This window comes from Lasiosphaeria miniovina (genome assembly GCF_030549165.1).
Source record: "Lasiosphaeria miniovina strain SMH2392-1A chromosome Unknown B0T26scaffold_7, whole genome shotgun sequence".
Classification (NCBI taxonomy): domain Eukaryota; kingdom Fungi; phylum Ascomycota; class Sordariomycetes; order Sordariales; family Lasiosphaeriaceae; genus Lasiosphaeria; species Lasiosphaeria miniovina.
The window spans coordinates 2,995,394-3,021,603 of record NW_026848226.1 but is presented as its reverse complement, the minus strand read 5'-3'; the positions used below and the strand labels follow the sequence as shown (position 1 = coordinate 3,021,603).

The window sequence follows — 26,210 nt, the reverse complement described above, 5'->3', positions numbered from 1 at the left end:
GCATGTTGCTGGGAGCTAAATAAAATTCAGCCAGACGAGAGAAGATATCTGTCGGCGGCGCTGGCGACGTCATCGTGATTGGCCTCGAATTGGTTTAGAACTGAGTTACTACCCTAGAATTTAGCTTCTAGCCCTGGGGTTTGCTGTCCAAGTGGGGTTCGTTATTCAGTGGAGAAATGCTTGCTCAGGTGCACGGTGTGCTAGGACGTCCCTTCCCCAAGCTCGAATTTTCCCTAAAAGACCCGCTACTGGCCTAACAAAATAGCCACCCTTCCCGCGTTTGCATTTCTATTGCATTTTCAACACCCCGTCATTCCCACCTTTTTCTTATCTCGATACTTTAGTCAGGTACAGTGCCCGCGTCTTTGTTTGGCAACCGCCGCACCAGGCTTGTGTCATACCCTAAGTACCAAGGTAAGGTAAAGAGTGCAGTTCCGATGCCATAGATTGCAGACCGACCTGCACCAAGTTGCCAGTGTACTATGCATGCCTCCGGCTCGTTGCCAGCACGTTCTCACACTATCCACCTAAACTAGAAAAGGCACAACAGAGGGGGAAAAAGGCAAACTGAGCGGACACAAGAAAATATCCCCGAAAAAGAGCAAGGCCAAGGTTCTGCAGAAACCCAACCTCAACGCACAGCGGCAAACGATACCGATCCACGCATTCTCGCAGTCGCCGCCAGATGTCCACCTCATGTCCAGCCCGCCTTCTGAGCCCGGAAATGCCGCAACCGCTGCACCGGTGAGCCCTGACCGTGCTGCTGCTGCTGTTGCTGCTGCTGCCACAACCACCACCACCATAGCTGGTGCTGGTGCTGCCGTCACAGCGACCCCCCAACCTGACGATGCGCCACCCGCCCACGCCCACGCCCATGCCCACGCCCAGCAGCTAGACCAGGCTGGAGCCGCGCCGCACCACCTTGGGCCTCTCCCCATCCCTCCTCCCGTCACACCCCAGCCCCCGTTGCCCGCGGCCACGGCCACCGCCTCTGTTGCCGCACCTTATGCAGATCAGATTAAATATCCTCGTGGCCCTGTCCTCCCGCAGAGGCCCCATAGCCATGGCCCCTCGCTGCTGACACAGGCTCTCGCAACAGCTCGTGGCATCCCTATCCACAGCCAGGCAGAGCCGTCGCACACCAAGCCCCAATCTACACGATCACCACCAGACCAAGCTGCCCGCCTGGCGTCACTTGATTCTCCCCAGCCCTCGACCGAAGAAGTCGGTGGTGGTCAAGATGCTCGCCATGACTCCCTCCTTCAGGTCTCTGGCGGTGTTCTGACGCCACGAGCTTCTTCCCCGCCGACTGCGATGCACCCACCGTCGACCGCTGCTGTCTCTGCAACTGTCGAATCTCGCAGCGCCAGCGCCGGCGCGAGCGAGACTCCCGCGCCTACTGCCTGCAGCATGCTGAACCTTGGCGAGGTGAATTCGATGCTTAACGGCCACCGCGATTTTCTCTCCAAGACCAAGGGACGAAGTTCTCCGCTGGAACGTACAGACCGGGAATGGAGGCTCCAGGACCGCCTAAGTCGATCAAGCACCTTCCCCCACGACTCTGCCACCGGCAGCTCCCACACTTCGCCGCTCTTGACAGACTCACCTCTTGGCGCGCAGGACGTCAGCGCCGACGAGGGCGCCTTGTCGTCGGATGGCCTCGCCCGCGCTGTGACGTGGAAGCCGGAGCATCGCGTGTCTATGGGTCCCGAGAAGGCTTGGTCAATTAGCACTGGAGATCTCGCCACGGGTCAGGAGGATGGCCGGGTTGAGAAGTCAATCGCCGAGGTCATCTCTGGCGGCGAGGCAAACGTGCGCAGCCGGAAAGCAAGTCACAGACTTGGCTTCTTCAAAGAAGGGCTTCCCGAAGAAAAGGGCAAGAGAAAGGAATCGCGTCCTGGGCCACATGTCCGAGATAAACCGCTACCGATTGTTGAGACTACTACTACTACTACTACTACTGATGCCCAACGGCAACCCGGGGGCGGCGAAGGAGCCAATACGCGCACCTTGGCGGCTCACGAAGACAGGTCTTTGGCCGCTAATAGTCATAGCCAAGTGCGCGCATTCACTGTGCGTAGCCCCGAGGCGTGTTCCGCCAGTGACTCGCAGCAAGATTATATTTCTTCCAATCGCGGCCCAGCTCCGGCCCGAGACGTCACTGCTCACCACGCTGCGCCGGATGCCGAGCCCCCTTGTCTAGATCGTCAAGCGACCGAGTTTGGTGAGGATGATGCGGACTTGGGGTTGGAGGCACGGCGGAATTCGGATGACAGCGTTGGGCTTGGAGAGTGTGCTGAGGAAGGCGATGAATCTGGCGAGGAGAAGATCTCGTCTGCGGTTTTCTTGCCGCATCAGGGCCTCGAGCAATCGCAAGACCATGCCGCAATCCCTGGCGTGCCCCCGAGATCAACCCCCGCACCGAGGACGGTTTCGCGAGCGGATGATTGGCTTGTTAAAGCTGGTGAGCCTGAGGTTGATCAAGTCCAGAATGCCGACTATGAGAGGCTGCCTCGGCCGGAGCCCGCCGACAGCTCCCATGTATCTCCAAAAGTAGACTCCAGCCAAGTCGATGGTTCTGCAATTGCCGATGAAAGTGACCCTACCGCTTATCCTCCCAAGCCCACGCGTCCGCTTCCTCAATATCATGAGGATAACGTCCACGAGCATCAGTGGGCGCCGAAGCAGCCGCTGGAGGCGATCGAGCTGATCCCCTACAAGCATCAAGTGGGGGGACATACGACCCTGTGGCGATTTTCTCGGCGCGCTGTCTGTAAACAACTGAACAATCGAGAAAATGAGTTCTATGAAAAGGTGGAAAAATACCATCGCGACCTGTTGGCTTTTTTGCCAAGGTATGTTCATGCTAGCCTGGCCTCTCTTCGCCTTTCTTTCGGCCAGCGCGAACATTGCTAACAAGGCCCCGCCCTCCGCCAGATATATTGGGGTTTTGAATGTCACCTTCCAGAAGCAGCCGCGGCGCAAGTCTACCCTAAAGCAAAACGATGTCGCGGCGTTGGAGCGGCACCAGGTCGGCCAGCCCGAGTCCGGCGTCGATGCAAAGCGCAACGAGACTGCGCGGGATGAAGCCGCGCAGAAATCGCAGGGCGCCCAGGCCTCAAGCACTCATCAAAGAGTCGTAAGCCAGTCGCTCCAGCCGTCTCCAGGCCAGATCCCGACGGTTACCTTTGTGGATAACCAGCACATCCTGCCCCGGAACCTCCTGCAGCCGTCGCCGGGCGGATCCAGCCCGTCCGGTCGCTTCAGAAGCCCGTCTGCATTTGCCCAAGAGCTTGGCACGGGAGGGCATAACGGCTCTAGCGCTAGTGGACGAGCCGACTTAGCACGCCCTGCCCTCCAGGACCGCCATGCCAACAGCTGGGGAGCAACCACGGTGAACAAGAGACTCCGGAACGAAGTCTTCAACGATGCGTTCCTAAAGCAGCCTATCGCGATCCATCGGCATAAAAGGGGGCACCAGCGTCCCTTGCCTCGAACTCTTCAGCAGGCACTCCGGTCGACTGGATCGGATCCGAGCTTGATGGACTCGCACGACAAGCAAGCTCGAGCCTTTGGCACCGTGGGTGAGCCGCCCAGCTCCCTCAAAGTCAGCTCCATGGCGCAAAGCGCGAGCGATCTTGGCCAAGTAAGCGTTTTTTGCGAGGATGATGATGAACCGACACCTGCGGATGTGACGGGGACTAGCGCGCCCGAACCCGAGATCCTCGGAGACGCATCTCCCGCGCAGAAGAAGAAGCGTCGGTATTCCGGGACTGGCCTCCGCAGGAAGCCAAAGGACGTCAGAGACGCCCGTGGCGACCTTAGATACTACGCTGAAGCAGACGATGCTGGCTACAAGGGAAAGAGGGAAGAGAACAAACTCAAGGCTCTACAGGACGCACTCCCGGTTGGCTCCGAGCCTGAGCTCGAGCCGGCACAGAACGAGGGAAATGGCAATTTGCTCCCCGATGCAAACTTGTCGGTGATGTCTTCGGCCGCCACTTCGGGCCTTCCGAGCCCGACGTCAGAGTTCAAGAGGATTCCACGCCCTGTCAACCCCAAAGAGGCTCAGACACAGCGAGACTCGCGCGTCGAGTATTTCCTACTTCTCGAGGATCTTACCGCCGGCATGAAGCGGCCGTGCATCATGGACCTGAAGATGGGCACCAGACAGTACGGTGTGGATGCGAGCCCGAAGAAGCAGAAATCGCAGCAAGGCAAGTGTGCCAAGACGACATCGCGCGAATTAGGTGTTCGCGTCTGCGGTCTCCAGGTTTGGGACGTGAAGACGCAAAGCTACGAGTTCAGAGACAAGTACTACGGGCGAGATCTCAAGAAGGGTCGGGAATTCCAGGAGGCGCTCACGAGGTTCCTGTACGATGGCGCCGACTGGTCCAGCATCCTCCGTCATATCCCTACCGTACTGCACAAGCTCGATCTCCTCGAGGTTATCATCGGCCGCCTGCGCGGCTACCGCTTCTACGCGGCGAGCCTGCTGATGTTCTATAACGGCGACACGTCCGAGGACTACGACACGGCCGTGGACGACTCGACGACCGACTTTGCGACGGACACGGAGGAGACGCCGCGCCGCACGCGCAACAACCCCCGCGAGATCGACTTCAAAATAGCCGACTTTGCAAACTGCGTCACGGCCGGCGACCTCGGCGACCACCGCTCGTGCCCGCCCAAGCACCCTAACGAGCCCGACCGCGGCTTCCTGCGCGGCCTCCGCAGCCTGCGCAAGTACTTTCTCAAGATCCAGCGCGACACGAGGGCCGAGATGGGCATGGTCGGCGCCCAGTCGCGCAGCGGAGCTGGAGCGTTTGATGGCGCCAGCGTGGACGAGCCGGAGGATGACGATTCTGTGAGCGACTGACGGACTTGCTCGACGATGATGAATATAGGCGGAACTGCGTGATGTGCGGTCACGGTTATGGACCAAAGTTTGGGTCTAGGCAACTGTTTGTGCTTCGGCGATGATTTTATTTTTCACGAAATTTCCCTTGCTCTGCTTGTCCACGTTACCCACCTGTAGGGGCGAAAAGTCATGCGGAACTCTTTTGCGCTTCTGGTTAAATTCACCATGTTTGTTTTTGTCAGAGTATGCCAGGGGGTCGGGGTGGGGGCGGTTTGGGTTTAAGGGGCGTTATGACGTTATGGAACTCCTGCCATTCTGGAAGGAATTGGGGGCTTTTGCGGAAAGCAGGCAGTGTTTTGCAGGAACTCGGTTATAGCTATTTAGTGACATACCCAGCCAATTTCTTCTTCCATTTCTTTTTTCTTTCTTCGGGTGTTGTTTTCTTTGTTTTTGGTGATGTTTTTCTTCTTTGGTGTTGGGACTTGGCCGTGTTTCGTTATGTGCTGTGATGCGAATTCGGGGGTGGGGTGGTGTCGACGGGACTTGTTTATTTCCCAGCTTGTGAAGCAGAGGCAGGCGGAGGCAGAGGCAGTCATGTGTGTGCGGGAGGGGAGATAGGTGTCCTTGAAGAATGGCGGAAATAAGGACGGACGGGATAGGAGAGGAAGAGGAGTGCGCCTACCTATCTAGGCTTGATGAAATTCATGACGATTCACCAACCAGGCCTTTTTTTCAAAATTGAATGAGGTGAGAATGAGGTGGGGAGAGGAGGGCGTCGTCAGGATGCTTGGTGAGACGAGCCCAAGACTGTAGCTACGGGGTATTTCATTCATTCTGCTACTAAATCCCAGGTTACGCATGTATGGGTATTCTCTCATGGATGAGAACTGGAGTGTTTGCGAGATGGAGACGGAAGGGGTGTAGGGTGAGCAGGTAGGTAGGCAAGTAGACAAAACGAGCAAGTAAACGGTGATATGTTTTTTATTTATTATTCAAGGAATGGCCTTGCGTGATGTATATCATTCTCACTCCGGTTCTGTAACAAAAATAAACGAAAAACACGGCATCAATGCTACCTACGCAGCAGGGTGCTTGCGTAAACAAAATTTATGTAAGAATGCTACAAAAAGAGAAAACTATCCTACAGCAGCAGTAAAACAGCATCCCATCACAGCTTAGCCGCCGACGCCCTGCCGCCCTTCCTCAAGACGTCGCGGGCGGTGCGCTCGCCTTGGTCGCGGCGGGCGTCGTAGGCCTTGGCAGCTTCCTTCTCGCGCAGCTCGTCGCGGGCGTGGGCCGCGGCGCCGAGCAGGTCGACGCTCTCGCGGTACATTTCGGCCTTAAGCAGGCCGTAGACGCCCGTCTTAGCCTTAGTGGTCAACCCCCTCGCGGCGACAAACGCCAGCACGGCGTCGAGCCCGCCCAGCGCGTCGACGAGCCCGGCGTCGAGCGCCGCCGGCCCGCCGAAGCGCCGCGCCTCGAGCACCAGCGTCCGGTAGGTCGCCGCGCTCGTCTTGAGCCGGAAGATGGCGCTCATGCCGGCTTTCAGCGGCACCCCGAACTCGAGCTCGTTGATGCAGCAGTACCCCCGCGTCGGGTTCATCACGCGGTAGTCGTGGTGCATGGCCAGCATCAGCCCGCCCGCGAAGGCGTGGCCGTTGAGCAGCGCGACCGTTGGCATGGGGTAGCTGTTCATGTTAGGTAAATTTGACTAGGTATTAATAGACAAGAAAAAACTCACGTCAGAAACCGGGCAAACAGGCGGTAGAGCACGTCAGGAGTAAAGCCCTCGGTGGACAGGGCGTGCTCCAGGTCGAGGCCGTTGGAGTAGAACTTTGCGATCCCGCTGGTCGTAACGACGACGCCCGGGGCGAAGCCGCCGAACTCGAGCGTGTCGAGGGCCGCCAGCAGCGCACGGCACGTTGGCGTTGTTAGCCGGTTGTCGGCGCCGACTGTGATGGTCAGCACGTACACAGCCGGCGCCGGCTCCGTGCACACGACCGTCCCCGCCGGGTAGCGGTCGCCCAGCGGCTCGATGGGGATGGTGAAGAGCGCCGGAGGCGAGGAGGGGGGTGGTTGTTGCGACATGTTGTGTGTTTGTGTGTGTCTTGTCTCTTTCACTCTGCGCACCTCAGACAGACAGACCTCGGCTGCTGGCCTGTGTCGGTGTTGGTAATTATTCAAGTTAATTCTGCAGCCGTTTTGCAGTGAGAATGAATGCGATGTGTTGTGTTGTGTTGGGGGTGAGGCGAGGCCAGGTCTCAGGTCAGCGGTCGATGTATAAGTGCGGCGGCAGTAGTGGCAAGGGAGGCAGCCTTGGCCGAGCCGGGGACGGACTACCTCGGCCCACCTTGGGGGCACTTTCAGCGAACGGATTTTGGGTTATGTTTACTTTAATCGCAATTAGAGATGCTGAAATGCTGAAACGCGGCTATGCGCATACATTTCAGCATATGCTAATGGACCTCGCATTCAGAAATTGAATACTGAAGTAGGTGGTGAGTGAGAGAACCTTGCCAAGCATTCCCCTGTCCCTCCGGGCTGGCTTGACATGTGATAGCGTCGGCACCAGACACAGTCCGAGCCGCAACAGAGTCAGGGCCAGGTTAGAGAATCAACAGATCCGGAGAATCAATTGAAACACAAAACAATATCCAAGAACTGATCACTCTTGAAATACAAGAGAACGAGAAAATAGGAAACAACCCTTGCTATTTATTCCCCATCTAATCCGTCAAGAGCTCAAACTCACATGAACCCACGTAGGGATGAGGTTCAGCGACTAGCGCATCTCGAAGCAGTAACCCTCCCAAAACAAACCCCAACTATCAGGAAGGGCTACTCAATAGACAACTCAATAGCCAGGCCAGGCCAAGGCGGCAATAACAAGGTCTGTAGTCGACGTAGTCAAAGACGCAATAGTACAGTACAACATCTCAAGATACCTACCTAGGTACCTTGGTCACTTATTTGTAGTATTAGGTAAACAAGTAGGCTACCATGGTACAATGCGACGCAACGTAACTGAACAACTACAAAAGAACATACGGATTACAAGCCAATCAAAAACACTGGGTCACGGAGTGTGTTTTTCAATGCGACGAAAAAGGAGGGTACTAACCACAACAGTACCAGCAATAGCAGTGGTAACAACGACAAAGCAAGAGCCAAAACAGCCAAAAGCAAAACAATTATTGAGACAACAAAAAAATAACCTGAAAACGCCATTCTGCAGCACGCCATCCATCCATCCATCCCATCCCATCCCACCCCGGCCGTCCCATCCTGATTAATGAGAACACCACGCAAGAGACACCACTCAACCACTCAACCGCTCAACCAAGGGCAACAATACAAGGAAACACACATGCGCAAGACAGCAAGTTTAGCGACAATAAGGGAATTAAAAGCGCCTTGCTTCACAACCATCCACCCCATCCTACCCACTCTCTGCTCTCACACACCCACACGCACCCCCTTTGAGAAATAAGGAAAAAAAAACAAATTGAAACTGTCTATGGTATGGATGATAATGAACGCACGCATGCAATGCTCTTCTCTTCTTTTCCTTCCTCTTTATTTCTGCCTGCCTGCCTGCCTGTCTTTCCCTAGCCCCTCACAGCCCAAAACTCGAGCAGGGAGTCACGACCAGGGTCAGACCGTCCGGCCGCCTCCCCGTCCAGCCCCCAAGGGCGGTGGCTCAGCTCGCTGCCGGCCGCGGCGGGGGCGTAGACCTCTTCCTAGACGGCCGAGTAGCCGCCCCTGCTCCCGCTGCTCTGCACCGTGTTGAGCACGCGGCGCGTCCAGTCCTTGAGCAGCCAGGGAATGTCGCGGATGGCGTCGCCGTGCGGGAGCAGATCCCACCCGCGCGCGCCGTAGCGGTTGTAGTTGAGCCACGAGCCGAAGATGAGGTATGTCGCAATAGCGAGAAAGACACTAGGGCATTGAAAACACGGTCAGCAGGTATTCACTCTCGGGAGGGACGAGAAAAAACTCACAGCACGACCAGCCACGTAAACAGGCCCCAGTGGCTGCTCTCCTGGCCCGGCCCCTCCACCTTGGCTTCGCACGCGTATTTGGAGTACCACGTCAGGTACAGCGTGTCCGTCTTGTCGTCGGCCGAGCGCTTGTAGCCATCCCAGATGAGGGCGGCGCCGTCCTTTTTGCGCTGCTTCTCGGGCTCGCCGCCGCCAGCGGGGGGCTTCTTGTCGTCGCCGCCCTCGTCTGCGCTGGGCTTGACGTACTCGTCCTCCGACTCCCACTCGCCCTCGGTGCCGTCGAGCTTGGGGTTGCACCGGAAATCGACGACGGCCAGCTGCTCGCGCTGCTGGTACAGGGCGGCGCCCTTGAGCGTGATCTGCACGCCCTTGTCCTTGTCCTGGCTGTCGCTGCTCCCTCCCTCACCCCCTGTCGGCTGCAGCCGCTTCGCCTCCCAGCTCTCGTAGTCGCCGCCCGCGCTACCGCCGGCTATGGGTATCACCTGCTCGATCTCGTCTGCCTTCTTGTCCGCGTTCCAGTGATGTATGATGGCGCAGACTAGGAAATCATTGCCGATTAGCCAACAGACACTTTCTGTCTATAATTCGGCACAGCACAGCATAAATGGGAAACACCCACCCCGCGACCCCTCGGGGCACTCAAAGTCCTTCTCGGCCTTGTCCTTGCGCTTTAGCGGCGCGCAAATGTCGAGCGTGTACGTTGTATTATAATAGCTCGGCGGCTTTGATTCCGTGGTAACGACTGTGTGCGGCCCCGCTAACTTGCCAAAGTCGAATGTTTGGCCGTCGACAACGACCTTTTTGCAGTCGAGCGCCGTGGCCGAGGCGACGGGCGCTGTGGCAGCTGCCGCAACAGCCCACAGCAGGTTACGCAGCGACGTGCGCGAGCCAGGCTGCCGGCGCAGCTGCTCTCTTCTCCTTGTCGGTGCCGACATTGTGCTGTGCCTGCGTGTGTATGTGTTAGGTATTTAGATGTAGGGATGGGACGGGCGAGGCCGACGAAAGCTGACGGGCAGCAAGGTCCCAAGAGACGAGGAAGAAGGGATTCGCCCCAGACAGCTAGGCTAACTGCAAGTGCGGATGGCTGGCGTGTATAGGATGCCCCCAAACCGTCTTCACGCTTGCGCAACAGCTGGATGCGGCGGCGAAGAAGAGAAGCTCGAGCTAGGACGTGGAGGGTGACTGCGACGGCGAGGGCGACGGCTGGATGGGGTGGACGAAATAAAATGGCCGAATGTTGGTTGGCTCGTGGCGGCCAAAGGTCCGCAGCAGCAGCAGCAGCAGCAGCAGCTAACTGACGTGGCTGAAACAAGCAGCCGGTACTTCGTCCGACCGGGAGAAAAGAAGGCCCCAAAAATAAAAGGAGGACTGCAGAATATGATAGATAGCTGGATACGCAAGAAAGAATTTGGTGAGCTACTGGCGACACACGTGCACCGTGTTAGACGTGATGGATCTGCTCTGAAGCTCCGGGACCAAGGTGTGGCTTCGCTGGCGTTGCTGCTTAACAAGTGAACCACAGGATCAGGCTATTCCGTCATTTGACTCAACCTGCCGCCCCCTGGCAGTCTTGGCGGGAATAGCGTCATCCACGTGAAGAGTCATGTGACCTCGGCCACTTCCCCCCCTTTTCACAACAGGCCACAACAATACAACACCAGCCCCCCATGGCCTACAGGAGGCGACTCATATTTACCAGAGGGGGGAAATATAAATAACATTATTATCATTTGATACATGAAGTACGGAGTGCTGCCCTGGCCCTACGTAGCTCTCTACACCCCATGATAGACATACCTTCCGCGCTCCTATCATCCATATGCATGCCCCCCTCCCCACCTCGCCAAACAGCTCGACTGCGGGTTCAGTTAAACTCACGACGCAAAAGCCCCAACCATCCCGTAGCGTCATTACCGATTCCTAAGCAAATAAAGTGGCCGACTCCCTCCCAGTGTTTTGGACACCAATTTGCCCGGGGTATATAAAAAAAGCTTCAAGAACCCACGGCCCGTTTGATGACAGAACAGTCCCATAATAAGCCGAATGATGCCTCCCCAAATCAACGCCTTTCCAAGAAAAGATGAATGATGAAAGATAAAGATGAAAACACAGGAAAAGAAAGGGGGGGGAAAGGAAGAAAGGATGAACATAATCTGACACTCTGAATGTACTCGATGGTTTGCCACGAGCATTCAACTCCCGACAATGCCACACCCAAAACACCAGGCGGCTTGGCAAGACACGCACTCCCCTTCCAGCAGGGCACCCTTTACATGCCCTGGGGCATCATCCCTTGCATCGCTGCTTGCTGCTGCTGCGCCTGCTGCTGCTGCTGCATCTGAAGGGCCTGATTATTTCTAGCTGAGATCGCGTTCAGCACCACAGTTCTCGCTTGCACCTGGCAACTTTTTCTAAAAGTCTCCAGCATGTCCGGCGGGATATTGTGGGCTCCGTTATACCGTTCAGCAAAGTTGGGAAGGCTCTTGGTGTAGATGGCGCTAAACTGGTTCCGGATTTGCTGTTGTATGACAGGGTTCATCAGCATCTGCTGCTGCATCTGCTGCTGTTGGTGTTGCTGCTGTGCTTGCTGTTGCACTTGGTGCTGCTGCGCCTGCTGCTGCTGCTGAACTTGCTGCAGCTGCAGCTGCATGGCCGCCATTTGCGACGGGCTCATAGCGCCGCCTATCATGGTCTGCCCCTGAGCAGCAAGCTGTCGCTGGAGATTCTGCAGCTGACCTACGTGCGCCTGTTGCTGCATGTTATTCTGCATGGTGCTGAGCTGTTGCGAATACTGCTGTGCCAGCTGAGCGTTCATCATTTGGCCGCGCTGCTGCTGCTGCTGCTGCTGCTGCTGCTGCTGTTGCTGTTGCGCCTGGTGGTGCTGCTGCTGCTGCGCCTGCTGTTGTTGCTGGTGATGCTGCATCTGCTGCTGCAGGAGCCGTTGCTGCATCAATTGCTGCTGTTGGAGAGCCATATTACCAGCCGGGTTGTTCATAAGCCCGTTTGCTTGCATGGATTGCAACTGTATCCGCTGCTGCATCATACGCTGCTGATGCGCGATCAACTGCGCGTTTGAGAAGTTCTGGCTGGCGATCTGAGGCATGCCTTGGTTGTGCAACAACATGGCCTGTCCTACTTGTTGGGCTTGTGTCATGGCGCCAGGTGGTGGGCTTGCCTGCGTCATGCGCGGTGTAGCCACCAGCTGCGGACGTGTAATTGGGGTTCCAACTTGCGCTCCGACTGCCGTGTTAGGGGTCGCGTTGCGGACCCTGGGGGTCCCGCCCGGATGGCTCTGCTGGCTTCCTCGAGCCGACATGCTAGCAGCCATAGGCACAGACATGCCGTGGGCTTGGACGACGGATGAAGGTCTCGGAGGGCTTCCACCCATGTTTGAATTCGAATGCTGCATGGGAACGCCGTGCACCATGGGAGACGACGCCGTCTGAGGCGTGTTCTGCCGTACGATTGGCGATGAGACCTGCGCCTGGGAAACTTGAGAGAATCGCCCCTGTGCTTGAGGCGCCATGCTTGTGGGCAATCCATTGGGCATTCCGTTGGCCAGCGGGCTGTTTTGCGCACCATTGACATGGTGAGTCTGGCCCATATTCGATCCATTCGCATTTTGGTGTGCCTGAGCCTGGGCCTGAGCCTGTGCCTGTACCTGAGCCTGGTGGGCTTGCTGGGCCTGGGCCTGCTGTTGTGCCTGTGCCTGTGCTTGGTGGATTTGAGCTTGAGCCTGAGCGTGTTGCTGGGCCTGGGCCTGAGCCTGCTGCTGTGCTTGTGCCTGAGCCTGAGCCTGAGCCTGCTGTTGTGCTTGGGCCTGAACTTGAGCCTGCTGAGCTTGCTGAGCTTGTGCTGCTCGCGCACTAGCCGCCAAGCGCTGCTGCTCGCGGAGGGCCATCTCTCGTCTCTGGCGCTCTTGCTCCGCCTGTCTCTGCTGCTGCGCTGCTGCCTGCGCTGCTGCTTGAGCTGCTGCTTGCTGTTCGGACTGCTGCTTCTGTAGCGCCACCCGCCGTTCGTTTTCTTGCTGTTTAATCTTCTCTTGCTCCTTCTTCTCTGCATGTTCTCTCTTGATGTCTGCAATGAGCTTGAATCGCTCAAACCGGGGCTCCCAAGTGGATCCTCCAGACTGGCCATCCCCGTCAGCGCCATTGCCCCCTGCCTGGGACCGGACGAACTTGGAGGATAGGCGCTCGTCAAGTGCCAGCATGTACCGCTCTTGCTCGGCAGCCAGTGCCTCGTCGGCCGCAACCTCTGCAACAGTTCTCTTCCGGATTTTGGGCTGAGGCGGCTTGTGTGAATAGTCAGGGTGTGAGAGCTTCTCAAGTTTCGTGATGGTCTCTTCAGCGTTCTTGGTGGGCTCTAGATCCAGCGGCGCAGTTGTTGCTAGCAATATCTGCGCTTCCGCCGCATATATGTTGCTAGCATCCAGCTCCATTCGTTCTCGCTTCTGCTTCTTGGCCGGTGGTGGCATGCTCGCGGCAGTAGGTGTTGGCGGTACACCATGGGGGGTTGGAGGGGGGGCATTTCCATCGCGGCCGTCTGATGCTCCGCGCGGCGTGCTTGCTTTGATGGCCAAATCCATATGCAAACTCTGCTGGGTAGGGTGTAGTACAACAGTATACACCTTAGCCTTGGACGCGCCCTTGCTCTTCTGACCGTCCGTGAGAGCGCTGGGGGCCGGCATGTTTTCTTTATCTTTCTCCTCGGCCGTCTTCTCCGTCGCGTCGGTATCAGCGGCGTGGGGTGTCTCTCCGTTGGAGGTCTGGTTCTCCTTTGGGTACGGAACATAAGGCGAAGGCGTTAGGTAGGGATTATAATTATGGATGGAAAATGGGGTCGTTTTGGTCGCCGAAGATGCTGGCTTCGCAACATCCTTGGACTGTGCAACAGACTTATGGTCGTGCACCTGGACGATCAGGCAGCCCTCGTAGAAGGGCACGCCCCACTGCGTAAAGTACTCGACCATGTCGTGCGGGACAGTTCGGGCCTTCAAGTGTTCCAGAAATATCCTCATGGGTGATTTGTACTGGAACATGCCCTCCTGCTGGTCGAAGCGGAAATGTGTTGGGTGCATGTGAACAATTAGCGACGGCGGGTTGCCCGCGTACTTCTTCAAGATGTAATCATCGGTAATAACTGTGGTGTCTGTTAGCAGATGCCGCGATGCAGCCTGTGAAGACGGAGACGAACCATAGGGGGGTGGCTCGATCACCGGCGAGACGGCAAAGTCAGGAACAATGCTGGTCGACCTAAGACCGGCACTTCTCTGACCGCGGCCCAGCACCTGTGACGATTCCCTACGCGCACGGCTAGGGGGAGGTCGGACAGGCGTAGCAGCCGTTCCGTTGGTAGTGGGGGGGTTGGAGGGCTGGCGGACGGCCGAAGGGGCGCGCTTTGCGGACATGGATGGGGACGGCGACGAGCGGGACGACGAGACGCCATTGGTTTGGATGCCCGGCGGAATAGGGCGCTTGATCTTGGACGCGACAGACGGGACCGGCACTGCGGTGACGGTGGGCGCCATGCTCGGGTGTGGTGCCGCCCGACGGCAGCCGGGTGCTCAGCGGTATGCTCCCCTCGCACGTCCCTCTTCCCTCTCCCTCTCCGTACCTAAGGTGACTATCCCCCTTCTCTCTCTGTCTACCTCCGACCTCAGGGGGGATTCGAAGAGATGCGGTCGAATAACATAGGACGGGACGGCGGACGCGTACTGGCGGGCCGTCGAAATAAGACAGAGCCGCGGGAGGGGATGCAGATGGAGAAGGGCGGGTCTGAAATTGATGGGTTGGGTGTCACAAGCAACAGCTGAGTCTGCGGCGGTTAGCGGCAGTGCGTGCGTGCCTCGAAGTCGTGATAGCAGGCGACAGTTCGCGCGCCCAACCAACCGAAGAACGGCGTCGGCCAGCGGTCGATTGCAATCGGCAATGTGCTCGGACACGGCGACGTGACGGGTCCAATGCTTTGGCGCGCGTGTTACGTGGGATGCGCGCAATTATGGCGATAAAATCCACCAACGAGATGATGAAGGCCGTCGCGGAGCCGATGCTGATGATGGACAGCTCTTTGTGGGGGTTTCTTTGACTGACCGTCAGATCCCTGCTTGGCGAAGCGACAAGGCCGGTGGGCGTCTGTGGCTGCTGCACGGAATCAAGGAGCCGCATCACGTGACATGGCGCTTTGAATACGTCAGCGAAACAATGCACCGCTGTATCTCAGTCGGTAATTGCCCTACATACTATAACCTTAGGTTGGTAGCCCTCAAGTTTACATAAAAATAGCCACCTAACTATGGGCACGTCGAGCCACTGGGAACTCTACAATATTTCGGCAGATTGAGAAAACAGCAAAGTGAAGGCGAGTTAGCCCCTTTTCTTCCATCACTGAAGAGGCCTGCATTGAGTGGTATTGAAAATTACGGTACATACAGGTCGGTATGGTACCTTGCGTACGGATATCGTGCATCAAAGACACTCAAGCATCACTTCATTGTTTGAATATTTAGATATTTGAACTGCATAAGCATTCCTTCATCCAAAACCACCCAGAGTGTTTACCCTATGAACCTATCTAGACTTGCCCTACAACAGAACAATGACAGGACCCTAACCGCGGCAACTATACTAGTAGTTTGGAAGAAACATGAGGAAAAAGGGGACAAATAACATAACATGGCATAGCGCTGTCGCGTCGCATCGCAAAGTAAAGCATTGCAAACAAGCCGCAAATACGCGCAATCCTCCTCTTCCTCCTAGGCTAGTCCTTGCCCAAGACGCGGCGCTGCCAGTCGTCGTGGACCCTCATGCCGTCGACCACGACAACACCCCGGCCCCGCCCGACGCGTTCCTCCTTCTGCCACCACACTTCGGCCTTGGCGCCGGGCTTTTCGGCCTCGGAATCGCTGTCTGCGAGCCCGCCGTGCCCGCCCTCTGCCCCGACCACGAGGATCACGTCGTGCCGCAGCCACGTCTGGAGGTTCGTGATCACGCTGCCGTTGTCGCCGGCAAGCGATTCCTGCAGGTAGATCACGTCGGGCTGGATGTGACGTAGGATGTGCGCGTGGCCGTTGGGCGTCGTGAATGTCAGCACCATGCTGTCCTTCTCAACGAGCGCCTGCGCCTGCGCGTAGACTGCGGCGTATGCAGGGTCCACATTCGTGCCCGTAAGTCTATAATACGGTCAGTAAGTCTCCAAGACTAAACGCAAGGTGCGCTGTTCTGCGCCAGAAGCAGAGCAGAATCAGAGGAAGGGCTTACAGGGGGCTCTTCGTCTCGTCGCCTGGCGTCTGCGCCTGGGCGTGATCGATATTAGAAAAGGACGAGCTCAGCGACGCGGGCGGGAGGGTGGTGGCCGTTGTATCTACGGTGTTGTCCTTCAAGTTAGGGGCGTAGATAAGAACATATATCTTATTTTTAGAGAAGTCGGTTTGGCGCGGGATGTGGGAGAGGAGGGACTTAGTTTCAGGTTAGCAAGCGCGCGCATGGACGTGAACGGGTGGGCCGGGCCACTTACGGCATGTTCGTGGAATCCGTCTCCGTCGGCGTCCTCCGAGAAGTTTTCGGCCGACACGACGATGACGATCTTCTTGCGGCGCTTGCCGGCGTCTTTGGCATGGGACGGCGCAGGGACCCTGTCCTTTTTGGCATCAGCCTCTTCTGACCACGTCTCATGGTCGGCGTACGCGATCTTGTCCTCCTCTCGGATGGCCGCCAAGGCGCCGCCCACGACTGCGCCTGCGGCCGTCACTCCGGCGGCAACCGTCTTGCGCGCGCTGTCCAGAAACTGCTGGGGACTTGGGGTTCGGCGCAATGCACCCGACACCTGTGCCCCCCAGCCCGACCCCGCATGCTCTCCTTGCGCCGGTGTCACGCCGTGGCTCACGTCGCGCACGAGAGGGTCGGTGCCAGCAAATGAGGGGGGCTTCTGGCCGGCACTGGGCCCGTCCGATGCTCCATAAGCAGGGTTGTCTCCATAGTCGGCATTATCATAATCCAGGTCCTGATAGGCAGTATCGGCTTCCGGGTCCTCGAGGTTCTCGTCCTTGCGCTGGCTCCAGATCCAGGCGGCTACGCCGACGGTGGCGACCGTCACGGTCAACACCAGCGGCACCCAGTGACCCCACACGCCGCGGCGGCGGGACGACCCGCGGTCATAGCGATCATACGGCGACGACATTTACGGCAGGACGATCATCGCTTTCGCCGTCGGTTGCGGGCAGCGCTAGACGTAGCAACGACGCGAGTCTCGGGAGTGCCTCGGCTCAGGGGGCGGCAAAAATAGGAGCGGCTTCCAGGTTACTGCTTGGCGCATGCGCGCGCCTCGATGGAAGTTAGCGGCCGGCTCAGGTCTCGTCCAGATTTACGAGGATATTGATCGCGTCCTATTGTTTACCGCGAGGAGGAGGTGGTGTTGGTGGTGGCAGCGGTGGTGGTAGGAGGGGGTTGGGATTGAATGAATGATCGATCGATTGTTGATGCCCCAAGCTCTCACAAGCTCAGCTCCATTTCCAGGCCAAAAGAACAGGCCTTGGCCGAGGTAGGTGGTTGGCCGGACAGGAGCCAGAGCTGATGCCAAGAATTGGGACCCTGCAGCGCAAATGCTCGACTGGCCAAATCAGACTAAACCCAATTCCGTTAGCCCAACGCTTTCCGTTCAACCTGAAGACGGCGCACGAGCCAGCCAAGTTCTTGGTGCGGGGACATGTATGTCCCACCTTGAGTGCTAAGAGCTTAAAGTCCAAAGGGAAGTAAGTTTGGTTGTCAATGTGAGTCAGTCCTGTCGAGGAAAAATTCAATGAAAAACAAATGCCGAAAGCCCATTAATCAGCATTTAGCCAACTCAACAGCACTCTTCTTACCTATCTAAGAGTAAAACACAATCTAGACATCGTCAAGGATAGAGAGCCCGAGTCGGCACCCAACCAAATTGCCAATCGCGGGGCTCAGGCTCCCGCTTGCTCTTTCTCACGATGCCCCACGCTGTCACAATTGCGTCGCCCGGCCTGCAAGCCCTGATCTTGTGTGGCCCCGGCAGCTCTTTTCCCACTTTCACGGCCAACCCTGACGAAAACCCAAAGGCGCTCCTCCCAATTGCCAACCGGCCTATGGTCTGGTACCCCCTCGAGTTCTGTTACCGAGCCGGCATCATAGGCACGTATTGTGATACTTCACTATGATATCTGATGCGAGACGACCTGATGTGATGTGACGCGACTGACGCTTTGTAGATATCACGCTTGTCTGTCCCCCTTCAGCTGCCAATGCTATCAGCACTGCGCTCAACACAAACCCCTTCTTAACCAGCTTGCCCTATCCTAGGCCCGATCTGCTGTCGCCAAAGGATCTGGACCAAAACACAGGCACCGCTGAGATCCTCCGGCTTCCCGAGCTGCAAGCCGTTGTGAAGACGGATTTCGTGGTGCTCCCCTGCGACCTGGTCTGCGAGTTGGGTCCAGACAAGCTGCTGCAGGCATGGATGGTCAAGTCGGCCAGCCTGGGTGATCTCGTTGGGGACACTCGCTCGCCCAACACCCAGCGCAGCGGCGGTCTCGGTGTCTGGTACCAGACCAAGACTGCCACCCCCATCAAGGGTGAGGAGACAGACTTCGTGGCGACGGTCCCACTGCCATCCTCTACCGTGTTGCCCCCCAAGGGCTCGCTGTTTCCCCATCTCTCAAAAGTCGTATACTCGATACCCACAGACTCCCTCAAGGATCTGATAGAAGAGAAAAAAGGGTTCCCAGTTCGCCATGGCCTCTTCCGAAGCCACCCGCGCGCTCGAGTGCTGACCACACACCGTGATGCCCACATCTACATATTCCCGCGCTGGGTCATGGAGCTCGTCAGGGACAACGAGCTCCTCGAAACTATCGGTGAGGATATCATTGGGTGGTGGGTGAAAGCGGGCTGGCAGAAGGGACTTCTACACAAGTTGCACCTTGACCAGATTCTCGCAAAAAACGGACCTAGCACAGGGGAGAAACAGAAACCCGACCTTAAGGACAGCGGGATTCTAAGCCCCAAGAGCGGCCAGAGCCAGACTACCTCGTCATCTGTCAAAGACGAGGGCGACAACGGCGCGCAGGGTCAGGAAGAGCCCACAATCCCCCCCATGCTGGCCTACATCCATCCCTCGGAGGCGTCGTCGCAGCTGATTCGCCGCGTCGACACCTCTCAGCTGCTGCTTCAGATCTCGCTGCAGCTCGCCAAGCTGCCGTCGGTGGAGGAGGTCGGCGCCGACGCGGCCTCGCCCTTTGCGCACTCTCGCAAGGTGGCCTACCCTGAAGGCGTCAAACCTCGCACCACAATCACAAAGGCCGACAGCTTAGTGGCGGACAATGTGACGGTGCAGGAGAAGACGTCCATCAAGGAGTGCGTCGTGGGAGCCAACTGCCAGATTAACGAGGGCGCGCGGATCTCACAGTGCCTGCTGATGGACGGCGTTGTCGTGGGCAAGAACTGCAGACTCACCAAGTGCATCCTCGGCAAGCGCAGCGAGATCGGCGAGGGCTGTGTCCTGACCGACTGCGAGATCCAGGAGAACATGCTCGTCGAGCCAAAAAGTAAGTCCTCCCCTCTCTCACACCAATATCCCTAGACAGGGAGGGACTAACACGAGTTGTTCTTTTTTGCCCCTCTTCAGCCGAGGCCAAGGAGGAAAAGTTCATGTCATCGTCCGGCCTCGAGGCAACCGAGCAAGAGCTGGACAACTTTGCAGACGAAGACGGAACAGACAGCGACGATTCGTCCTGAAGTCTCGACCACGGTCGTCCAGATTATCTGGGGGGTCCCGGTCCAGGAAGGCTTTTGCAGGAGGCCGTGCCCCTTCCATCAGCGACAATGGCTTTCTCAGAGATAGAGCAGGCCCGAGCGAAGGGCTGTAAGAATAAAACCATTTGCCCTGTATTTGTCACACATCACTTTTCTCCTTCCTCGCGAAGCGTTGCCTCTTGTTGGCTGTAGGGTCTACCTGGAGCTGAGCGCCTGGAAGCAACTTGGCTGCTTTACCCTCCTCCCTAGCGTCTGTTCGCCCTGGCCACGAGGTGGGTGGCTGCTGCGGCCTTCAATGACAAGCACGTTGTAGGAGAGTAAGGTAGGTAGGTAGCTTGCAGACAGACAGACAGATAAAATCGTATCCTTCTCCGGGGCTGCTTGCTGCGTCGATTCTGTAGACCAAAATCTTGCCGCCTTCTTTGCCTTCCATGTGTGCCTGACTAATTGACTTTGCATTGTTGTTTTCTTATTGTCCCCTCATCCTGAGCATGCGTATGCGATATATGCCATGCAACTCGACATTTTTCCAGCAAACACACATATATATCGTAAGGTATATAGACACACTACCGACGCAAGGAGCTGTCGACGAAAGTGGCGTATGGGGTAGCCAGTCAACATGTCAAAGCCGTCCCCAGGGCGGGTCGACAGCAGCTGACGAAGAGGATGAGGAAATTGCTTTTTTCCCAATATCACATATTCGTCCTTTTCTACAACCATGGCCATGCCAGGGGCATCCAGAATCAAACGCAGGAGATGAATCGATAGTCTGCAGAGAGTAAGAGAGGGCCACGAAGAAAAAGAGAGGAAGTTGGCTTCGCGCCAAAATAGTTTGATTGAACTTGAACTGCAATACGTACTATTAATCGGGGTAATCCCTGGCTGGCCATGTGGTTCTCCTCCTTCCCTTCAACTCTTGGCACACACACACACACACACACACACACACACACACACACACAAAATGCATGGTGTGGAAGGGATACGTATTCAGCTTTCCCCAGCAGCAGGTGCTTCAGATGCGGGGAGGTGGTAAGGATCGATGATGTGATGAGATGGGCTGGGCTGGGATGATGCACGGAGGGCTGGAAGGCACAGACAGACAGACAAACAAACAGACACACAGAGAAGTGTGTGATAGCAGCATCATCAAAGCCGGGTGTAAGCGGCCTCGAAAAGCAGACAGACAGGCTTACCAAGCAAGCCACGCCGTTGAGGGTACGTAGATGGCTGGCAGATTGTTTCCTTTTTAGTTGGCCTGGTGCAATGAATGCTATACGATATTGCAGGATTCTGTACATGTATGTGTGCGTAGATGTGTATGCATGGAGATATTTCTATGGACCTGCAGAGCGGATGGAAGACGGAACAAATCTTCTTCTCCGCGTTACCACATGTGCGTCCCATGCAAAGGCAAGCGGAAGGATGGGGTACCATTATCTGGTAGAGCGGCATGTAAGGTACCAACACGGCAGAGGAAATAGACGAGTAGTTTGCCGGTAGCTCTCCCTTCCCTTTACGGCCTCCTCTCGAATGCACACGCTACTGCGAGTGGTGCGGTCGTCGTGTAGTTGACGAATCGGGCGATGCGGTTTTTATGTAAGTGAAGCAATCATGAATCCTCTTTTTCTATTAGGTAACCTCTTGGGCCTCGCACAGCATGAGTTGAGCTGAGGCTGGTTGATAAGAAAGCTGCGGTGGCTCGACGGGACAAAGTTTGCACATGTTGTTCGATGATTCGCTGTTTTTCAGGGAGGGTTACTTCGAGACAGCCTCGCCCGATTGTGTCAATCGACATCTGTTATTTTTTCCCTGTCCGGAGAACTCGGGTTCTACACAGCTGAGTGGCCGATAATGCAATGAAAGATCGTTCCTTGACGAGTACTCCAATTCAAGATGGATATCGCTATTGTCTTAGCGAGAGAAAGTGTAGTGAAATCTCTTTGTCGATTCAGGGAAGCCAAGATGGTCAATGCGAAAGGGAGCCTCTAGATGGCGCAAAGGTATCTCCCTCCATCCCATCACCTCCTGTTCTGTTTGTGTCAACCTCAACACTCAGAAAGATGGTTGGAAATAATATTTCCTTCCAAAGTGGGAACCATCATCAACGAGATGCGGTGAGATCATCTAGGCTCTGTACTTCTCGGTCACCAAGCTATTTCGAAGAAGCTTGGAGAGAATGCACTTGCAACCAGGGTCGATTTTTGTCAGTCGGCGAGGGCGGTTGAGTGTGGTCGAGGGCCTGCGAGTGCGATCGACGCCTTGCAGACGCCCGGGGCATCTCCCATGTCTGTGTAGGGAAACACCATTTCAGGGTTACGGCGACCGAGGAGGGGTATGTCCGACAGGAGTTGGGTAGTATTGACGACTGCCGTAGCCGAATCACACTTCGAAAGTGGTTCAGCCGCCTTCTGGGTTGGCGTGTGTGTGTGTCAGATAGCCAGGGCCAACATGTCCATCGCCTGCGACAAAACGCCATCTCCAAGTCTGGGCGAAAGCTGGCTACGCGTCGCTCTGGAGTGCGGGAAAATGGCTTTCCTGGTGTGTGTGTGTGCTCAAACATGAGCAGTACTAGGTCTAGTCAAGGTCTAGTACACGTTCAGAGTACAGTCGTGGCACTTACGCCGATACCTTACCTTACCGGCTTCCGGGTTATCCTGTGGCAGTACATCTCCAGAGTCCGCGACCTTAAAGGGCCGAGTGCTCGTCTAGGGAGCCTCTTTCTAAAACAGACATAATCGCGATAGCCGCAACAGTCCGAGGACCCATCAATCCAAGGCAAAAGATCTTAAACTCCGGGCAAGAAAATAAAAGAAAAAGGGAAAAACAACTTGTGGCTGGCCTGACCGTTACTGACGTAAAGGAACCGTTGGCGTGTCGGAAATATTACATGTGAGAATTCAAGACAGCTCAAGTCGTACAGTCAAACAGCATGCATGGGCGGGCGGCGGGCTATCAGAGAGCCAACTACTCGAACTCGCAGAACAATGGGCGGAAAGAGCCATGTTTGCTCCAAGTTGGGGTGGGCAGCTCTTCCCGCCCTAGGCTCTTGCCCTCCTCCTACTTCTACTATTAGGCACTAGCAGCTCACATAACTAGCGGCCCACATAACGCTAGTGCATGTAGCCACCCATTTCTAACCCGGGCAAGTACGACTACGTACTAACTTTGGCCAAGTGAGATGGAGGTGTGGTGCCATCCCATCCATCCCAACAAGGATCCTTGCTCACGAGGCACAGCGCGGACAGTGCAAATAAGGTTGAAATAAGGTTTAATTGCTTGGCAGGCCCCCCTCTACCCCCCTCCCCTGCCGTTGGACAAGCGTGACAGGCTAGCTGATACCCTGTCGCGAGCCTGTGACTTCCCTGTAGGTTTTGTTTGGTCGATGACAAGCAGCTTGGGTGCTTGACCGCCATCGTCGGAGTTTTCTCTCATGTCGTGCTGCGATTGCATCGACCGTCACTGCACGGCGGCGACGCTTTGTTTTTCTTAGCGTGGACCGGTGACTATTACCGAGCTGCCCCGGCAGCTGGAAATGCCAAGCCGATCGCCGCCGTCTCGTTTTGGCTTTCCATCCGTCGCCTGTTTCTCCAATGCCTGGTTGGACTTCCCGACCGACCTGCACTGCCGTGATTGTCTCCCCTCCTTCTTCTCTTCCAAAATACTCCATCCTCCTCCCTCGTCCTGTTATTGTTGCTCTGGACCTACAATGACTACCGGATTCCCGCATGAAGTGGATCAGTGGGCCGCAGGCTGCATACAGGGACAGCTAGCCGTATAGGGAGGGTTGCAGGGTCCCCATGTAGGTGCCACCTACGGGTTGGCGCCGCAAAGTTTGGGGCATCTCGGCCTCTGACTGGCCACCCCTCTCTGCCCTGCCGGATGAGCCCTGAAGGTCTTGGCTCAATTTGCTCCGTCTACAGGCAGATCATCGCATCTGCTCCTTCCTAGGCGACCAGCGTCCGCCATATGAGGGTTTCTAACCAGACTCTCGCTCCCTCGCGGCTTGCTCGTCGATCCAGCACGTCTCCGTCGCCGGCGTGTCTCATTTGTCTTGGCCCGGGGCAAAATGCGGGCCCTTGCCCATTCCTCTGTGTGCTATCACCATTCCAAGCTGCCGTGCTAGACTATAGTTTTAGTCTGGTCTGTGGCAAGAATCCCCAGATTCTCGGCTGATCTACACAACTGCTTTTGCCCGACGGTTCATGCAGGCCCCAGCTTAGTTTGGTTGGGCAATTCCGCTTTGTTCCGTTAGACTAACGTCAGGCGCCATCTTAGACGGCATCCGTCGAACGGTGAGTACGTCAAAGATACCCTGCGTTGCTGACCTTGGGTAACAAGTAGCAGCCAAGGCACCGTACCCCATGCATGACGGGATTCCTAAGTGAAGAGACCGCTTCAGAGCCAGTGATTCTATCACTGCAGCGGCCTCATTTGGCCTGTGCTTTTCCATATTGGCGTTTCTTGCACGGGCTATCTGTAATCGGGCAGAGGTTGCTGCGTTGACTGTCATGGCTTCATCTGCACCACCGGGGTTTTGAGACAGACACTTGGAGCCGTATATAATGTGGGCGGTGGGGCGGAGGGGCGGAGGGGGGAAGGTCGATCCCAAATGGACAACTCCTTAAACATCGGTCATTTCCCTAGTGTCCACCCCGGTCCGAGCGCTTGACCGCTGTCAGGTACATATATTCCATCTCTGACTTCTGGTCAGCCTTCTTATCTTGGCAACGCTATTCCCATTCTGATGCCCGATTTAGTCCACCTTATCTAAGGGTCAAGCGTTGCTGTTAACGATCCTCCCACCGGCTCCTGTATATCTATCGGCGAGCCTCCTCCCCCCTCTTCAGGTGAAGTTCCGATCCTGTCCTCAACCCTTTATTCTCCATTCCCCTCTGTAGACAGCATATGCCCATTGTCGGGTTGGAGCAACATGGAGCTCGGTGGATACCTCATGTGTGACCTAGGACTAGGCTTCGATGATGGCGATGGCTTCAACTTTGGCAACAGCCAAACGGTTACCTGCCTTCCGTCCAGGACCAAGAGCTCCTCGTATGCCTCGAGCTTAGGACCGTACACGCCAACTTCTGGACGGTCAACGCCCCCTGGCCCGGGCTCAATGGACTTTGCTCATTCGTTCGGCGACTCGTATTCCTTTGAGCCCACTCCGCCATCATCAGCCGTGTCGACTTACTTCCCCATGGGCTTGAAAACAGACGATGCTTCCAACTTCTTTCCACCCAGCCTTCCCGTCACACCGTCGCGGAACCAGTTAGACTTTTCCGGCCTCCCCTACCATGATTTCGTATGCCAGCTGCCTTCCTCCCAAGCCCCGGGTCTCTACTCTTTCCCCAATGACATTGGACCCTCGCCATTCGTGCCCACACCTACACAGACAGGCCAAGTTGGTGAGACCTGGGAGGAGTCCTGGACCGCCTGGGCACAATCAGACAGCCCCATCACCTTCAAGCCTCAGCCTTCCCCGGAGAACAGTGCTCACCAGTCCATGGCAGCAACAATCCAAAACCAAGAGGAGGATATGACACCGCCTTTCACTTTGGGGGTTCCAAGACGCCGACTCTTCATAGACGATGCCAGGCAAAAGTCGACGGCGTTACAGAGAGTACAAGGTATCCGAACGCGACCAAAACCCGCAAAGGTCATTGATAGCTTTGTCAGTGAGGAAGGTTTCGCTATCCAGAAGATTCCCTCGGGAAGGTTCAGGTGTGACCATCCCCAATGCTCGTCCAAGCAATACAAGAGAATGGAGCACCTGAAGCGACACATGAAATCGTGAGTACCTGTCTACTTCATATATCTAACGGAAGCCCAGTGAACTAATTCCTGGCAGGAAACATGGCGAGGAAGAATACAGGTGCGAGTTCTGTCTCAAGACGTTCAACCGCAACGACAACAGAAGACAGCACCAACACCTCCACACATTGAAGGACCGAAGAGCCCCAAGGGTGAAATGGGCTGACGGGGCTGAGCAAGCATTGGAGGAGGAGCTCAAGCGGATCAAGACTCGTCGACGAGTGACGACCAACAAGAAGCGCACCACGATCTGAACATGGTTCGGGTTGGAGGAGGCGGAGCGGAATCTTTTCGGGAGGTTTTCGCGACATGAAGTCAACGACTAATCTAATTCCCCGAACCACATTGCAACAATTAATTTACATGTGTAGCAATGTTGCTTACAGGCGCTTAGGGCAAGCCTTGAGGATGGCTCGATCAAGATATCACGTCATTGGACAATCAGGATACCATGTCACTGGACATGAACAAGAGAGTCTGCTCTTCATAAGGCAGAGAATATTATTGGGCAACATACGATTATGGTGGCTCGGATTTTAGGATCAGGTGTGGTAATCTCTGTATCAAGGTCAAAACACGTTTGCAAAATAGGATAAAAAATAAAAGTAAAACTTATTATCATTAGCTACTACTGCGGCGATGACATTGGATATTACGAAACATCTTTTGACAATCTTTGCGAGCACTTTGGCCACCTTGCCGAGGAGCAGAAAGCCTGGGAATCGTGGCGTGCGTACGGTTCCTCGTGCATCCGAGTACACTATG

At 56.1% G+C, this 26,210-nt stretch overlaps 7 protein-coding genes across 7 annotated transcripts; 3 read left to right on the top strand and 4 right to left on the bottom strand.

Annotated features, from left to right (window-relative positions):
- Window positions 1-269: 269 nt before the first annotated feature.
- On the top strand, window positions 270-5,124 carry B0T26DRAFT_727964 (uncharacterized protein). Its single transcript, XM_060442882.1, has 2 exons — window positions 270-2,855; window positions 2,938-5,124. Exons 1-2 carry the CDS (start codon window positions 697-699, stop codon window positions 4,877-4,879), a joined length of 4,101 nt encoding a protein of 1,366 aa, XP_060291862.1. The 5' UTR covers window positions 270-696; the 3' UTR covers window positions 4,880-5,124.
- A 722-nt stretch (window positions 5,125-5,846) lies between these two features.
- On the bottom strand, window positions 5,847-7,359 carry B0T26DRAFT_727961 (ClpP/crotonase-like domain-containing protein). Its single transcript, XM_060442881.1, has 2 exons — window positions 6,603-7,359; window positions 5,847-6,549 (listed from the first exon to the last, which is right to left on the bottom strand). The coding sequence occupies exons 1-2, from the start codon at window positions 6,947-6,949 to the stop codon at window positions 6,030-6,032; spliced, it is 867 nt and encodes a 288-aa protein (XP_060291861.1). The 5' UTR covers window positions 6,950-7,359; the 3' UTR covers window positions 5,847-6,029.
- A 1,415-nt stretch (window positions 7,360-8,774) lies between these two features.
- B0T26DRAFT_727957 (autophagy-related protein 27) lies at window positions 8,775-10,148 on the bottom strand. The gene is made up of 2 exons (XM_060442880.1): window positions 9,479-10,148; window positions 8,775-9,397 (listed from the first exon to the last, which is right to left on the bottom strand). The coding sequence occupies exons 1-2, from the start codon at window positions 9,792-9,794 to the stop codon at window positions 8,856-8,858; spliced, it is 858 nt and encodes a 285-aa protein (XP_060291860.1). The 5' UTR covers window positions 9,795-10,148; the 3' UTR covers window positions 8,775-8,855.
- Window positions 10,149-11,128: 980 nt separating this feature from the next.
- B0T26DRAFT_656144 (Spt20 family-domain-containing protein) lies at window positions 11,129-14,386 on the bottom strand (the record flags this gene model as incomplete). The annotated part of the gene is made up of 2 exons (XM_060438689.1): window positions 11,129-13,998; window positions 14,053-14,386. The coding sequence occupies 2 exons, from the start codon at window positions 14,384-14,386 to the stop codon at window positions 11,129-11,131; spliced, it is 3,204 nt and encodes a 1,067-aa protein (XP_060291859.1).
- A 1,083-nt stretch (window positions 14,387-15,469) lies between these two features.
- Window positions 15,470-17,193, bottom strand: B0T26DRAFT_471769 (peroxin 22-like protein). The gene is made up of 3 exons (XM_060435217.1): window positions 16,372-17,193; window positions 16,116-16,312; window positions 15,470-16,027 (listed from the first exon to the last, which is right to left on the bottom strand). Exons 1-3 carry the CDS (start codon window positions 17,032-17,034, stop codon window positions 15,616-15,618), a joined length of 1,272 nt encoding a protein of 423 aa, XP_060291858.1. The 5' UTR covers window positions 17,035-17,193; the 3' UTR covers window positions 15,470-15,615.
- A 634-nt stretch (window positions 17,194-17,827) lies between these two features.
- On the top strand, window positions 17,828-19,610 carry B0T26DRAFT_743937 (nucleotide-diphospho-sugar transferase; the record flags this gene model as incomplete). The annotated part of the gene is made up of 3 exons (XM_060444327.1): window positions 17,828-18,008; window positions 18,086-19,420; window positions 19,501-19,610. The coding sequence occupies 3 exons, from the start codon at window positions 17,828-17,830 to the stop codon at window positions 19,608-19,610; spliced, it is 1,626 nt and encodes a 541-aa protein (XP_060291857.1).
- Window positions 19,611-24,564: 4,954 nt separating this feature from the next.
- Window positions 24,565-25,699, top strand: B0T26DRAFT_655907 (uncharacterized protein; the record flags this gene model as incomplete). Its single annotated transcript, XM_060438668.1, has 2 exons — window positions 24,565-25,424; window positions 25,483-25,699. 2 exons carry the CDS (start codon window positions 24,565-24,567, stop codon window positions 25,697-25,699), a joined length of 1,077 nt encoding a protein of 358 aa, XP_060291856.1.
- Between the last annotated feature and the right edge of the window lie 511 nt (window positions 25,700-26,210).

Excerpts from the sequence above, each read along its gene's own strand:
- B0T26DRAFT_727964 (XM_060442882.1), top strand. The coding sequence starts at position 697 with ATGTCCAGCCCGCCTTCTGAGCCCGGAAATGCCGCAACCGCTGCACCG. Across the intron at positions 2,856-2,937 it reads CTGTTGGCTTTTTTGCCAAG|ATATATTGGGGTTTTGAATG; the intron begins GTATGTTCATGC and ends GCCCTCCGCCAG.
- B0T26DRAFT_727961 (XM_060442881.1), bottom strand. The coding sequence starts at position 6,949 with ATGTCGCAACAACCACCCCCCTCCTCGCCTCCGGCGCTCTTCACCATC. Across the intron at positions 6,550-6,602 it reads CTGTTTGCCCGGTTTCTGAC|CTACCCCATGCCAACGGTCG; the intron begins GTGAGTTTTTTC and ends TAACATGAACAG.
- B0T26DRAFT_727957 (XM_060442880.1), bottom strand. The coding sequence starts at position 9,794 with ATGTCGGCACCGACAAGGAGAAGAGAGCAGCTGCGCCGGCAGCCTGGC. Across the intron at positions 9,398-9,478 it reads GTGCCCCGAGGGGTCGCGGG|TCTGCGCCATCATACATCAC; the intron begins GTGGGTGTTTCC and ends ATGATTTCCTAG.
- B0T26DRAFT_471769 (XM_060435217.1), bottom strand. The coding sequence starts at position 17,034 with ATGTCGTCGCCGTATGATCGCTATGACCGCGGGTCGTCCCGCCGCCGC. Across the intron at positions 16,313-16,371 it reads ACGGATTCCACGAACATGCC|TCCCTCCTCTCCCACATCCC; the intron begins GTAAGTGGCCCG and ends CCTGAAACTAAG. Across the intron at positions 16,028-16,115 it reads GACGAGACGAAGAGCCCCCT|ACTTACGGGCACGAATGTGG; the intron begins GTAAGCCCTTCC and ends ACCGTATTATAG.